Source organism: Nansenia antarctica (genome assembly GCF_963989245.1).
Source record: "Nansenia antarctica genome assembly, chromosome: 8".
Taxonomy (NCBI): Eukaryota; Metazoa; Chordata; class Actinopteri; order Argentiniformes; family Microstomatidae; genus Nansenia; species Nansenia antarctica.
In genome coordinates this window covers 15,614,075-15,629,934 of record NC_137678.1, presented here as the reverse complement: position 1 = coordinate 15,629,934, position 15,860 = coordinate 15,614,075, and the positions used below count along the sequence as shown (strand labels likewise).

The 15,860-nt window shown below is 47.2% G+C and overlaps 1 protein-coding gene across 1 annotated transcript in view; it reads left to right on the top strand.

Moving 5' to 3' along the window:
- The window catches only part of pacsin2 (protein kinase C and casein kinase substrate in neurons 2), a gene marked incomplete at its 5' end in the record, with an annotated part of 18,832 nt that extends 2,972 nt beyond the window's left edge, over positions 1-15,860 (top strand). The window contains 7 exon segments of the mRNA XM_080537498.1: positions 936-1,091; positions 1,314-1,489; positions 1,954-2,074; positions 10,039-10,157; positions 13,233-13,415; positions 14,934-15,127; positions 15,583-15,860. Of these exon segments, the coding sequence (XP_080393624.1) occupies positions 936-1,091; positions 1,314-1,489; positions 1,954-2,074; positions 10,039-10,157; positions 13,233-13,415; positions 14,934-15,127; positions 15,583-15,695 (1,062 nt within the window). The 3' untranslated portion in view covers positions 15,696-15,860.

Genomic DNA, 15,860 nt, shown 5'->3' with positions numbered 1-15,860 from the left:
CACACACACACACACACACTATCACACACTATCACACACTATCACACACTACCATACATACACACACACACACATACACACACACACACACACACACACACACACACACACACACACACACACTCACACACATTCACACACACACACACACACACACTCACACACATTCACACACACACACACACACACACACTCACACACATTCACACACACACACACACACACACACACACACACACACACACACACACACACGCACACACAGCCATGAGTATTGTTAAATGCTCTGTCATGTCATCACATGCCCCCTGCCAGTGTGTTTGTTCCCCTGTGTCAGTGATCAGTGTTTACCTCACGTTGGACTGTTGGACCCTTCCTCTTTGTTAACGGTCTGATCAGGTCAGGTGACCAGGGTCATTGTCCCATATGGACATGTCATCTGGTTTGAAAAAAAACAAAGGAAATAGTAGTAGAAACACAATAGACATACAGAGGAAGGGGTTAAGCGTCGACCATGTAACCGCAGGGTTCCCGGTTCGATTCCGGCCACGGACATATCCAGCATGTCATCCCTTCTCTCTCTCTCACCCATCCTTCCTGTCATAATCTATGCTGTCTCTATCAATACAAATAAAAATACGAGTGGGACTGCCCCACATGGAGAAAAAAAATACTAAAATAAAAAAGACAGAGGAAGCATGTTGTCATATTTCAGAACACTCTGACAGTTTGAATTTGAGTTCAGAACAAATCAAAGTAGACATCCCCTGCTGGGGTTTTTCTTCAGATTGGGTTCACCAGGTAGACAGTACAACATTGTTTACACATACCCTCACGCACTGTGTCTGTGTGTCTGTGTGTCTGTGTCGTCTGTGTCTGTGTGTCTGCGTCTGCGTCTGCGTCTCTGTGTGTCCGTGTCCGTGTGTGTGTGTCAGGTGGAGACCATGAAGAAGGCGTACCACTCGGCCTGTAAGGAGGAGAAGCTGGCCACCAGCAGGGAGAACAGCAGCAAGCTGGAGAGCAACAACAACCCAGAGGCCCAGAAGAAGCTGCAGGACAAGGTGGAGAAGTGCCAGCAGGAGATGGAGAAGGTACAGAGTGGGGGTGTGTGTGTGTGTGTGTGTGTGTGTGTGTGTGTGTGTGTGTCTGTGTTACAGCTGGAATGTGTGGTGCCGTGACATCATCAGTACGCAGAACATCTCTGGCAGGTGTGTGTGTGACTATTTCCCTCTCTAGACTAAGGAGCCCTATGAGAAGGTGTGTGTGTGTGTGACCCAGTTGTGTGTGTGTGTGACCCTCTCCTCCCTCCCTAGACTAAGGAGAAATATGAGAAGTCGTTGGAGGAGCTGGACAAGACCACGCCTCAGTACATGGAGAACATGGAGCAGGTGTTTGAGCAGTGGCAGCAGTTTGAGGACAAACGCATCCGCTTCTTCAAAGAGTCGCTGCTGGAGGTGAAACAGCACCTCGACCTCTCCACCAATCACAAGTAAGACGGTGGATAGAGGTTTTTGAAATGAATGAATGAATCGCTTAATGAATGAATCGTATATGAATGAATTCATTCAGAAATCCTTCAAATCTTATCTATTGGTCTGGTTTCAGAACTACAGTCAACCACAGTTGGGAAAAGGGCTAGTTATAGCATATCTAGTCATGGACAAAAATATGTGGAATGATTATCAGATTTGGCCTTTTTCTGTTCTCTGCTTTTCTGTGTTGTTCCAATGCAAACAAAATAAATAAGCATGTGAATACCTAAGCATTTGGTACATAGTTTTCTGGGACGTTTCAAGTTGTGCATTATCTGACAGAAGTGCAGCGGTGCCAATATTTTTGGGCCATGACTGTAACTGTTAGTTCTGCAACTCGAACAGTGTTATGAAGAGAAGAGAGCCACAACATCTTGAGACCAAATGCCCTGACTCATCATCATCCTCCTCCTCTCTCCAGGTTCCAGACGGTCTACCAGACTCTGGAGGACACCATCTCTGCTGCTGACCCTGAGGAGGACCTCAAGTGGTTCAGGTCCAACCACGGCCCCAGCATGCCCATGAACTGGCCCCAGTTTGAGGTACGGGGAGAGTGGGAGAGGGGAGGGATGGAAGGAGGGAGGGTGGGATAAAGAGGTGGAGTGGTAGAGATTCAACCGCTGTATGCTGCCTGCCCGTGGACTTTACAGAGGCGTGCCAGATCACTAGTACTTAAAGCAAAAGTTGACCTTGTAATCCAGTGGTTTGCATTATTCAATTGTAGACATTGGATTTTGGAGGAGCGTGTCTTATTTAAACCTCAGACATTTAGTTTGGTTTGCTCTTGATTGTTGAAGTGAGTGGTCTTCTCTGAGGCCTTCAGAAGGAAGGTTGTAGATGAGTACGAGTCTGGGAAGGGATCTCTAAAAGATCTCCAAACAATTAGAAATCAGCCATTCCACTGTCCGGAAAATAATTTACATGTTGAGAACATTTAAAACAGCTGCCAACATGGCCAGGTCTGACTGTCCGAGCAAGTTCAGCCTAAGAGCAGACCGCAAGATGATTAAAGAAGTCTCCAACAATCCTAACATGTCATCGTGGGACCTACAGGTGGAAAGTTGATGTCAAAGTGCATCTACCATCAGAAAGAGACTGCACGTTTAAAGTTCAAAAAAAAGAAAGAGACTGCACAAGTTTGATTTTCATGGGTGGTGTGCAAGGAGGAAACCCTTTCTGAAGTTTGTCAGAGAAGACCTAGACAAACATTAGGACATCTGGAACAATGTGCTTTGGTCAGATTAATCCAAAGTTAAATTATTTGGGCACAGTAACAGAAGACATGTTTGGCGCAAACCAAAGTCACCATTTGAGCACAAGAACCTCATACCAACTGTGAAGCATGGGGGTGGAAAATGTCATGGTTTGGGGCTGCCTTACTGCAGCTGGGCCTAGCCAGCTCACCATTTATAGAATCCACTGTTAATTATTTATTGTATCAGAGTGTGATAGAGGAAAATGTGCGACCATCCGTCCAAAGATTTAAGCTGAAGCGGATGTGGACCATGTGGACCATGTGGACCATGCAACATGACAATGACCCAAAACATTCCAGTAAATCCACCAATGAATGGCTCAAAAGAAAGGAATGGAGAGTTCTGGAATGGCTGAGTCAAAGCCCGGATCTTAATCCTGTTGAGAGTCTGCGGGGTGTTTATACGGGCTGTGCATGCAAGACACCCCTCAAACATCACACAGCTGAAGGAATATTGCGTGGAGGAGTGGGAAAAACAGTTGATGTCAGAGACTGGTAGACTGTTATAGGAAACATCTAATTGAGGTTGTTTCAGCAATATAGAGCAGACAGTGTCCTAACTTTTTCCGTAGTAGGAATTGGCATCTTTGGTAATTTTTTGTTAAATAAATTACAACAACAAAGTGACATTTGAATAGTTTTTGGTTCAGTTACATCACCTTTATCTATAGATATTGTTTGGAAGAAGATCAAATATTGACCATGTCCATATTTCTTAAATAAATATTTTATTGTTTTCATGTGACTGTATGAGGCTTTTCCTTGCAGTAAACACAGACGTCACATCTTGGGAACTATGATGCAGCTGCACGTGAAACAATGAAGTTCGAAATGGTATCGATGCGTCGTGGATTGACTAGAAATACTGCTAATGGATTTTGGGTCAAATAAGCAAGCTAGTACCCAGTGATCTGGAGAGAAGGGGTCTGAGGTGAGGGGTACTGAGGTGCTGTAGGGCCCTGTGGTTTGAGGTGAGAGTTACTGAGGTACTGTTGGAGGTACTGTTGTCTGAGATGAGGGGTACTGAGGTACTGAGGTCTGAGAGGAGGGGTACTGAGGTCTGAGGTGAGAGGTACTGAGGTACTGAGGTCTGAGAGGAGGGGTTCTGAGGTACTGAGGTCTGAGAGGAGGGGTACTGAGGTACTGAGGTGAGAGGTACTGAGGTACTGAGGTCTGAGAGGAGGGGTACTGAGGTCTGAGAGGAGGGGTACTGAGGTACTGAGGTCTGAGATGAGGGGTACTGAGGTACTGAGGTCTGAGAGGAGGGGTACTGAGGTCTGAGGTGAGAGGTACTGAGGTACTGAGGTCTGAGAGGAGGGGTACTGAGGTACTGAGGTCTGAGAGGAGGGGTACTGAGGTACTGAGGTCTGAGATGAGGGGTTCTGAGGTACTGAGGTCTGAGAGGAGGGGTACTGAGGTACTGAGGTGAGAGGTTCTGAGGTACTGAGGTCTGAGAGGAGGGGTACTGAGGTCTGAGAGGAGGGGTACTGACGTCTGAGAGGAGGGGTTCTGAGGTACTGAGGTCTGAGAGGAGGGGTACTGAGGTACTGAGGTCTGAGGTGAGGGGTACTGAGGTACTGAGGTCTGAGGTGAGGGGTACTGAGGTACTGAGGTCTGAGAGGAGGGGTACTGAGGTCTGAGAGGAGGGGTTCTGAGGTACTGAGGTCTGAGAGGAGGGGTTCTGAGGTACTGAGGTCTGAGAGGAGGGGTACTGAGGTCTGAGAGGAGGGGTACTGAGGTACTGAGGTCTGAGAGGAGGGGTACTGAGGTCTGAGAGGAGGGGTACTGAGGTACTGAGGTCTGAGAGGAGGGGTACTGAGGTACTGAGGTCTGAGAGGAGGGGTACTGAGGTACTGAGGTCTGAGAGGAGGGGTACTGAGGTACTGAGGTCTGAGGTGAGGGGTACTGAGGTACTGAGGTCTGAGAGGAGGGGTACTGAGGTACTGAGGTCTGAGGTGAGGGGTACTGAGGTACTGAGGTCTGAGGTCTGAGAGGAGGGGTTCTGAGGTACTGAGGTCTGAGAGGAGGGGTACTGAGGTACTGAGGTCTGAGAGGAGGGGTACTGAGGTCTGAGAGGAGGGGTACTGAGGTACTGAGGTCTGAGAGGAGGGGTACTGAGGTACTGAGGTCTGAGAGGAGGGGTACTGAGGTACTGAGGTCTGAGGTGAGGGGTTCTGAGGTTCTGAGGTGAGGGGTACTGAGGTACTGAGGTCTGAGAGGAGGGGTTCTGAGGTACTGAGGTCTGAGAGGAGGGGTACTGAGGTACTGAGGTCTGAGGTGAGGGGTACTGAGGTACTGAGGTCTGAGAGGAGGGGTTCTGAGGTACTGAGGTCTGAGGTGAGGGGTACTGAGGTACTGAGGTCTGAGAGGAGGGGTTCTGAGGTACTGAGGTCTGAGGTGAGGGGTACTGAGGTACTGAGGTCTGAGAGGAGGGGTTCTGAGGTACTGAGAGGAGGGGTACTGAGGTCTGAGGTGAGGGGTACTGAGGTACTGAGGTCTGAGGTGAGAGGTTCTGAGGTACTGAGGTCTGAGAGGAGGGGTACTGAGGTACTGAGGTCTGAGGTCTGAGAGGAGGGGTTCTGAGGTACTGAGGTCTGAGAGGAGGGGTACTGAGGTACTGAGGTCTGAGAGGAGGGGTACTGAGGTACTGAGGTCTGAGAGGAGGGGTACTGAGGTCTGAGAGGAGGGGTACTGAGGTACTGAGGTCTGAGAGGAGGGGTACTGAGGTACTGAGGTCTGAGGTGAGGGGTTCTGAGGTCTGAGAGGAGGGGTACTGAGGTACTGAGGTACTGAGGTCTGAGAGGAGGGGTTCTGAGGTACTGAGGTCTGAGGTGAGAGGTACTGAGGTCTGAGAGGAGGGGTTCTGAGGTACTGAGGTCTGAGGTGAGGGGTACTGAGGTACTGAGGTCTGAGAGGAGGGGTTCTGAGGTACTGAGGTCTGAGAGGAGGGGTACTGAGGTACTGAGGTACTGAGGTCTGAGAGGAGGGGTTCTGAGGTACTGAGGTACTGAGGTCTGAGGTGAGAGGTACTGAGGTCTGAGAGGAGGGGTTCTGAGGTACTGAGGTCTGAGGTGAGGGGTATTGAGGTACCGTTGGACCCTGGGGTCTGAGAGGCGGGGGGGGGCACCTCCCCTGTAGTTCATTAGCGCTTGGTGTCAACAAAAACAAAAAAATTAATTTCAGGTGACGCACAGCCCCTTAATTTAATGTGCTGAAGACGGTCCCCAGGCTAATTAGCCATGTAATTAGCAAGGACCAATTTGTTAATTCAGCAGAGACAAACTCTGGATTGAGAGAGTCGTGTGTGTGTGTGTGTGTGTGTGTGTGTGTGTGTGTGTGTGTGTGTTCAGAGGAAACTAAGACGTCAGGTATTTTTCATTGGAACTGCTAGGTTCTTGTTTACCTTTTGCTGCCCTTAGTTGATGTTGAGTTGTACCTCATGCATGGTGAGGAACTATAATAATAATAAGCTTTGTTTATATAGCACCTTTAATACATAAGAATGCAGCTCAGAGTGCTGTACAGTACTTTGTGTGAACTGTAGTTCCAAACAAAAGACAAAGGGCCATTGTTGCAGTGTGTTATGGCCCCAGGCCGTGTCTAACCGTGGCAGGTGTGTCACACACTCAAAGCCGCATAACCAGTCTATTCTTCTTTCTTCTTTTTATTTTTTTTCTGAGTGGGGCAGTCCCACTCATATTTTTCATTTTTATTGGACAGATCTAGTGAAGACAGACAGGAAAGTAAGGAGAAGAAGGGAGAGAGAGGACATGTCAGCAGGGCATGGGCCGGATTCTAACCCATGCCGACATGGGCATATGTGTGCACTGTAGACCGCGGTGCTAGACCACTGGACCACCCCAGGCCACAACCATGCTATTCTGATACAGATGTAAAAACAAAGAAGCTTAGCATATTCCGTTTAATATAGACGCTAGAGTAGATGTGTCAATCCTCTTACTTAATATGGCCATTTATTGTTTTGTAGAAACTTTCACAAATGTTTTCTTCTTTGTCTATCGTCATATGATGCATACAGAATACACTGCTGGGACAACTCTTGAAAACAGAAACGTCTAGAAAACCAGTGCTGCAATTCAACACCAATTCACAATCACAGACTATTACCAAGCTCAACTGTGTTCCTTTTAAAGGCCCACTCAAGTGAACATCATAGTTTCCAGTATTGTTGTTTGAAATTGGACTTCACCAGATAAAAAAAAAATCAGAAAAATGCGATTTATGTAAACATGTGATTCAGGAGGTTAGGTGCCAGGCACCAATACCTGTTCCTGTTGTCCTCCATAGGATGCATGCTCTGGGTAGTAAAACTCAATTTTCTGTTATTTTCTTTGAATAATTTTACTGCCTTGTCCTCACTAACCCCTCCACCCCATCCCTCCCTCCTCCACCCCATCCCTCCCTCCTCCTCCACCCCCCCCACCCCCCACCCCCCCCTTCCTCCTCCGTCTGACAGAATGTGGACTGCCCCCGGCGCTACCATAAGAGAAGGTCCATTGTAGTGAGTTCTGGATGGAAGGACTGTTCTATCTCTGTGGTTATGGGGGAGCAGTGTGTCTGGGGAGGGCTGTGTGTTATGGGGAGGTGGTGTGCTGGGGGGGGGGGGGGGGGGGCTGTGTGTTATGGGGAGGTGGTGTGCTGGGGGGGGGGGGGGGGGGGGGGGCTGTGTGTCTGTTTGTCTGGGGAGGGCTGTGTGTTATGGGGAGGTGGTGTGCTGGGGGGGGGGGGCTGTGTGTTATGGGGAGGCGTTGGGCTGGGGGGCGGGGGGGCTGTGTGTCTGTTTGTCTCTGTCTGTTGGAGGTTTGGATGACCCACTCACACTGACTGGACTAGCTGTTTAGGAGGAGCACAAGTAGGGCTGGGTATCGCCACTGATTTCCCAAAACGATTCGATTTCGATTCGATTCACGATTCGATTCGATTCGATTCCGATTCGATCTAGTTACAATATACATTTTTTGCTTGAATATGAAAGAGATTCTCCGAACTAATGCTATAAATGGTTCAAGGAACCCTATAACATGTAGCATTGTTAAACATATCAATGAATTGACTCCAAAGCAGTTACATGAATGTACTTTTTATTTACATATGACTTTGCTTTTGTCCAGCTCATCTCTATCGTCACATTTTTTTAATCCAAAATGCACCCAGACATCTGACTTTAAGCCTGGTGGTGACTTGAGTGTCCCTGCCATCGCCATGTTTTTAGATTTTAGTGTTGAGACCTCACGTTGCGTGAGATATGATAAATTCTTGTAGCGCGAGATCTGGCCACGAGATCTCGTTGCGGGTTGAAGCTGCAAGCAAAAAAAATAAATAAAAAATGAAAGATCGATCTCGGGATTTATGAATCGATAATCGCTCATTTAATGAAGATCGATTCAGAATCGGGAAATCGATTTTTTGAACCCAGCCCTAAGCACAAGTAATACTAGTAGGGTTCACCTGCTAAGCTAGCTCGGCTAACCGTTCGCATGCTAGCTAGCAGGTGAAAACCCGAGTGGTTTTATGCCAATATTTTCACGACACGTCACATTTGGAGTTAAATGTGAATGTGGCTTGAGTCCGTGGGTCTGAATCTTTCTGGGGCTCTGTACATTTGTGGCACTTGTGTGTGTATATATGTTGTTCAGCATGTCTCTCTCCTCTATGACCTTTCACCCCGTGGTGCCCTCTGGCCTTTTGAACTCTGGGAAAGGCCTAATAGATTTGTTTAGTCAGGGGAAGTGAGGAAAATGTCTAAATCTGACGTCGCGTCTATCTATATTCTGAACTGTTGGGATAGTCTAGATCTGGGAATATACTGTATATCCACATATCCTCCTGCCTAGCGGAGGAAGCTAGCCTGGCTGATGAGAGTTTGATGTTTGTGGGCCAGAGCCTTTTCCTCTCATAATAATACAATTATTATGATAATCAGTAGAAACTCTTGACTAGAACGTCCTTCACAAGGACTCCAGGACAGAGCCAGGACTCTGACATGACTGCACGTTGCAGAAGGTCATATCTGCTGATGCCAGTGTGAGCATGGGAGTGGGATGAAGGAAGCCTAAAGGTAGACTCAGCCATATGACATGAGGACAGTTCAACAGGAATCTGAGCTGTTTCAACATGACCAAGCGCCAAGCGCCACACTATGAGTGCACAAGCATGGCTACATCATGTTAAAAACCTTGACAAAACAAGACAGACTTAGTGAACTGTCTTCAAATCAGTAATCCTGTACTTATTTCTGGCGGTCGTATCGCCGAGTCTACCGTTTAACACTAGAACAGCCGTGCCTTTTTTACCGACTAAAAGACCCCCTCTTTACAATGCTCAAGCTGCTATTTACACACAACGACCACTAGTTGGCCGCTTATAAATTAGCCTGCTTCCTACACAGAAAAACTGCAAAATAGCTTCATACTAGCTTATCCTGATGTGATTTTGAAAATGTAAGGATACTGGGTGGTAGAACGCACATATCTAGGAAACGTCAGGAAAGGAGGGTCCCGAAAAGTAATCGAGTGCAAAGATATAAACATTTTCGTTACTCACTCCTCATGGCTGTTCTAGTGTTAAAGGTGCAACAGCACTGGATGTTCTGAGGATGTTGGGCTGATGTTTGTTGTTTTCCAACCCCTAGCTCCTGGGTGTGTGACGTCTCAGTCCTGTGTGTCTCTGTGGTGATGGATACGTGTTTGTCTTATACATCCACACACACACACACACACACACACACACACACACTATTTCGGTACCGTGCACCACAGCACTCCAATGCACCTGTGTTCCGTGCTCATTCCCAGCCTGAGGAAAGATCAAACCAGCATCAAACCTCCAGTAAGAGTGTACTTGGTGTAAACGTGTCCATGCCTGTGCTGACACTAACCAAAGTGTTATAACTAAGTTATAACTTAGTGAATGACACTAAGTGGTATTTCAATGCTTGTCCTTCTCTCCACTGAAGTGAGCAACTAGTAATAACTCATATTTGAACTGGGATTAACTGAATGAAGCATGTGAGAATACACCAACAATAATTGCTTTTGTGTCAGTTTGTTTTTCTAAAGTGTGTGTGTGTGTGTGTGTGTGTGTGTGTGTGTGTGTGTGTGTGTGTGTGTGTGTGTATGTTTGTTTGTCTCTCTGTCTGTGTCTGTGTGTGTCTCTCTGTCTGTGTCTCTGTGTGTCTCTCTGTGTCTCTGTGTCTCTGTCTGTGTGTGTGTGTGTGTGTGTGTGTTGCAGGACTGGTCCATAGACCTGAACCGTACGCTGAGCAGGCGGGTCACTAAGAAGCAGTCGGAGGGCGTGACGCTGACGGGCATCAGCCAGACTGGAGACCAGACGGCCAAGAGCAGCAGCAGGTAACACACACACACACACACACACACACACACACACACACAGACACTGTCCCACCACACACACAAACACACACACACACACAGAGACACACACACACACACACACACACCTTCATTAGACAGAGACACACACTGTTGTAGCACATGACTCACACACACTCCCATCACACACACTCCCATCTCACACACTCCCACGACACACACTCCCATCACCCACTGTTGGTAGCACAGTTGGTTTCCCTCAGGTAGATAAACTAGCATGAGCTCATGCCAGTGAAAGAATGTACCTCTCGTCTATTAAACACACACACACACACACACACACACACACACACACACACACACACACTTACTTCCTAATCCAAACATCCTAGATACTGTTACTGCACAATAGGCACTCCCTCGGTCAGGAATGCTTGTTAACCATTCCGGGGGAAAAGCTTTCAGAATGACGTCTTACGCCATAGCTGTCGCAATGGTAACAGTAAACACACGTTAAGAGCCTTGTGAAAACACACACAGACACATTTTGGCAACATGACTCCCAAATATTCGTAGCAGTCAATACACGACTGGAAATATTTAAGAGAGAGTGCTTCAGTGTGTTAATGACACAATGGTTGTTTCAGGGTTTTTACACACAAGGCCCAGAACTAACATTTTTAAAAGTAGTTTGGTAATAAATACAATGGTGTGGTGTTTTCAAACGATGAGGTGATGAGGTGGGCACTGACAGTTTGAAATCCCCCAAAACGTCTGTGTGTGTGAGTGAGTACTGGAGACGTCTGAGGGAGTTAACTTGGGGAATGTGAGGCATGGGAAGCATTTGACCTTTGAACCTTACTAGATGTGGGTACCAGCGTGTGACGCACATAGTGTATGCAATCAGTTATTATTATTAATGTCAAGACTTCTACAGTATATCCAGAAGGTGAAGTGTGTATGTGTGTGTGTGTGTGTGTGTGTGTTGCAGGACTGGTCCATAAACCTGAACCGTACGCTGAGCAGGCGTGAGGGAGTGAGTTTAATGAGACAATTTTCACAGCTCAGCAATATAAACAAAAGACAGAACAACAGCCATGTTGAGAGAAGGGAGTGACGGTGTCCTGACCATCGACTGACCTCCCTCCTGACCCCCCGCCCCTCCTAGAAGACAACATGACTGTGGACAGTAGTTATATATAGGGATGGTCAGACTAACTTCACTCATTTACATTTACATTTTTGGCATTTAGCAGACGCCTTATTCCAAAGCGACTTACAATCAATACATTTGACTAAGCAAGTGAATCATCAGTTCACCAGTCGTAGCAGGAAGAGAATTTTTAAAATTGTATATAGACACTGGAGAAACAGAGAAACAGTACAAGGGGGGTAGTAGAAGTCTTGGGGGACACAGTAAAGGGGAAAAGCGGGTGTCTCAGGAGACACAGTGCTGGGGGGTAGTAGATGTCTCAGGAGACACAGTGCTGGGGGGTAGTAGATGTCTCAGGAGACACAGTGCTGGGGGGTAGTAGATATCTCAGGAGGAGCAGTTAAGGTGTAACCTGAAGAGATGACAGTGGTCAGTTCTATATATGGATGGTCAGACTAACCTCACTCCTGCCCCGCCCACCCCGCCCCTCCTAGAAGACAACATGACAGTGGACAGTTCTATACACCTCTGTCCGGGTCAGTGGTGGGTAGCATCATCTAGCATCATGACCATAAACCTGACAGTTTTCCTTGACATTTGGACGAGAAATCTCACCGCTTTGTGAAAGACCAAAATGCTACAGTATGAGATTTTTAAATATTTTCTTCTTTTTAGATCATGCATATTCATGATGAGTCATATTGCCTGAAAAGACTGTTTGTTTGCTGACTTTTGCTGTCCAACAAAAACGTTACATCGTTTCGACAGTTTAGTGTTTAGTGTAAATATAGCGCCTTATTCCAAAGCGCTTTACAACGGCCTCTCATTCACCCATTCAGACACACATTCACACACCAATGGCGGCAAGCTGCCATGCAAGGCGCCGGCCCGCTCATTGGGAGCAATTTGGGGTTCAGTGTCTTGCCCAAGGACACCAGCCGGGGCTCGAACCGCCGATCTGCCAACCTTACGATCATTAGACGGCGGCTCTACCTCCTGCGCCCCAGCCGCCACTAGGATGATGTTTTCTCTAGACACTGATCTTAGGTCAGTTTTGTTAACCCCCCCCCCCCCCCCCTAATGGTCAGGATTGGTGGAAGGAAGGCTGACCCTAGATCTGTGCTGCATCACAGCTTTTGTCCAGAGCCATAAACAAACAGCAGATAGCCACAGCAGACTGTTCATTGTTGGTGAAGTCATGAGTTGCTGTGTTAGCTCACATGCTCATTGTTCATTGATTGGTTATGCTAGCGGTGACTAGGGCTGCACCTAACGATTATTTATCTTATTGATTGATCTAACGATTATCTTTTAGATTAGTCGATTAATCTGACGACTCTTTTGTTGATTATTCTAATCATAGTTACATTTAGTGCTGGATTAATACAACAATTACTTTACCCAAAATAAATGTCAAAAACTTGTGTCTTTAATATTTTATTTAATCATCTTCTCTTAGAAACAAACACATGTAACAAGAAACAAAGTATGCACTGCAGGGCATTGTTCCACAACAAAAAATAGCCCAGTCATAACTGGTAATCTCTGTTTTACAGTCCAACATAAAGTCTCTCCAAAATGAAGTTTTATGTGAACCGCATGTTCAAGAGCTTGTTCAAGTAAAATAGATATAGTGCAGCCATCTGGGGTGTGCATGGATCTGGATTCCTTTTATGGAAATAGTTCTGAGTGCTCTGCCTCATCCTGAAAAAGAGACACATAAATCACATTAGAAAAATTATAATAGTGGCATTTTTAAAAATTATTTAAATCTTATTTTCACATCACTGCTGTGTTATGATGATTTTTTTTATTGGTTACCGTGGGACGACGTCACAAGTGTGTGTGTGTGTGTGTGTGTGTGTGTGTGTGTGTACACAGTAAGGGTATGTGTGTATGCATTTGTCACAAACGCTTTCTCAATGTCTCCATGTTGTCAGCCTGACTGTGCCCACTAGTGTACAGTCAGTGGGCTCGAACCCCTTCGAGGATGATGATGAGGAGGAGGAGGAGGAGGAGGAGCAGGAGGAGGAGGAGGAGGAGGAGGAGGAGCAGGAGAAGGAGAAGGAGGCGCAGACGGCCAACCATAGCATTCCGCTCTGTGTGAAAGAGGAAGTGAAAACGTTGGTGAACCAGAGACCCCACCCACTGCACCCTCCCCTCCCATGTCCTACAGCACTGCACTCTGGCTCTCTTTCTTTCTTTCCTTGTTTCTCTTCTCTTCTCTGTCTTTCTCTCTTTCTCCACTTCTCCCCCCTGCTTCTTCTCCCCCCTCCTGGTTTTATCTCTCATCCTTCATCTACCTCTTTCTCCTCCCTCCCTCCTCCCTCTGTCCAGTGGCAGGTTGTGGGTTGTTCTGCATGGTGTCAGAGAGAGAGCACACAAAGCTCAGTGTGTGTGTGTGTGTGTGTGTGTGTGTCCACCCATCATGCCTAACAGTGCCTCGTCCTGCAGAGCATCCTGTGTGTCTTGCGTGTGTGTGTGTGTGTGTGTGTGTCTCGGCCTGCGTGCGTTTGTGTGAGTGTGTCTGTGTGTGTGCACGTGCACGTGCGTGCATTGTCAGTCCTATTGGTGTGCAACCTACAGTCAGATCTGCTGATAGCCTGAGCGTAGGAACATTAATTTACATTTACATTTTTGGCATTTAGCAGACGCCTTATTCCAAAGTGACTTACAATCAATACATTTGACTAAGCAAGTGAATCATCAGTTCACCAGTTGCAGCAGGAAGAGTAATCTAGCTCAGGCCCGGGGCCATTGGCAGTCTCTGACAGCCGTGGGAAGCTCAGGAACATGCTTACCTACTTAATGTGGTCATGTTGTAACATTGGTCCATTGAACCTAAGCCAGGCTGGTATCTGTGGTCTGCCCAGACCTTGTTGGACGTTATATTGGGTCCTGTTATCATCAAGGCAAATATTGACTCAGGCAGCAGGAGAGAGCTGCAGAGGTCTGACTGTAACTACGTCTCTGTGGCGCGTGTGTGCGTGCGTGTGTGTCTGTCAGTGGGTTTCTTCCATTTGTTCTGACTGGGGAAGGGTGTTTTATCATTTGTGTGTGTGTAGCTCCCTCGTGTGGTGGCTAGACGGAACTCCAACCATGTACTGGCTTTGTTCCGACTTGTGTGTGTGTGTGTGTGTGTGTGTGTGTGTGTGTGTGTGTGTGTGTGTGTGTGTGTGTGTGTCCATTTGCTTGTGACGTCGTTGTGTTGCCTTGCCTTATCCCAGATCTGTGTGTGTGTGTGTTCACTTGTGTCAAAGCAACTCACCAAATCCATTGTGTCTGAATGGCTGCCATGAAACAACAAGCTTGCCTCACCAAAGAAAATAACTCTCAGCATCGGTGTTCTAAAACAGGAGTGTTTCTTCCATGTGTTTCTTCGGACAGGGGAAAGCTTGTGTCTGTCCAACCAGAGTTGGAGACGCATTTGGGCCTTTTCTGTGTGTTTTAACTGTACTTCACTTGGTGGGGTTGTTGTTTTTTTATTTCCTCTCTTTAACTCTTTAACTTCCTAAGCAGTTCCTGCTTCTCTCCGCCTGGCATGCTGGAACCTTTCGATCGGTGTCTGAGCAGGGCATGGTTGACATGTTGTTTTTCCTCTCATCCTCTGGTGGTTGTGCTCCTGTGTGTGTCCGCCCCAGTGCTAGCAGTGTGGAGAAGTCACAGGATTGGTCGGACGAGGACACGGGGGGGGCAGCCAACCCTTTCACGGCGGACGCCAACGGCGAGGGGAACCCGTTCGAGGAGGAGCCGGCCTCCCCGGGGATAGCGGTGGCCGTGCGAGCGCTCTACGACTACGAGGGCCAGGAGCAGGACGAGCTGAGCTTCAAAGCAGGTACGGAGAGACAGAGAACACTGTTCACCAATTCTCTTCATTTTCCTCTCTTAATTTGGTAAAACGACTGAATAGGGATACTATTTTCCCTTCACAAGTCACATTTTTTTACAAAGTCTATATATTTAAAAAAAAAAAAATAATAATATTGAGTGTAAACTGTGATGTTTTTATTTGTATAACATCTGAGGCCGTATTTCCCTTGTGGATTTACCTGCCCAGGGACTGCTGATGTAATTTAACTACCCAGCTAATTCAGGGAGAGTCAATGACTGTCCATTGTCCCTTTTAAATAAACGAATACTTTTTATTTTTATTTTTTATTTTTTATTTTTATCAAAAGACTTTAGACACAGTACAGGAGGGGTAAGTAAGTAGTGAAAGTGATGGAAATGTAGACTCCTTTTCTTAACAATATCGACCCGTTGTTCAACCTTCTCTCTCTTTCTCTGCAGGTGAGGAGTTCACTAAGATAGGAAACGAGGACGACCAGGGCTGGTGCCGAGGCCGGCTGAAGGACGGCACGGACGGCCTCTACCCCGCCAACTACGTAGAAGACATCCAGTAACGCACGGAGGGAGGGATGAGGAAGGTGGACGAAAAGAGGAGAGTCAAAAGAAAGTGGGGAAGGAAGGGAGAGGAGGAAATGAGGATGGTAGGCAGGGCAGGGCAGGGCACACCTCATATTCACCCCCACTCACCAACTCCCCCCTGTGGTAGAGGCCGGACTTGG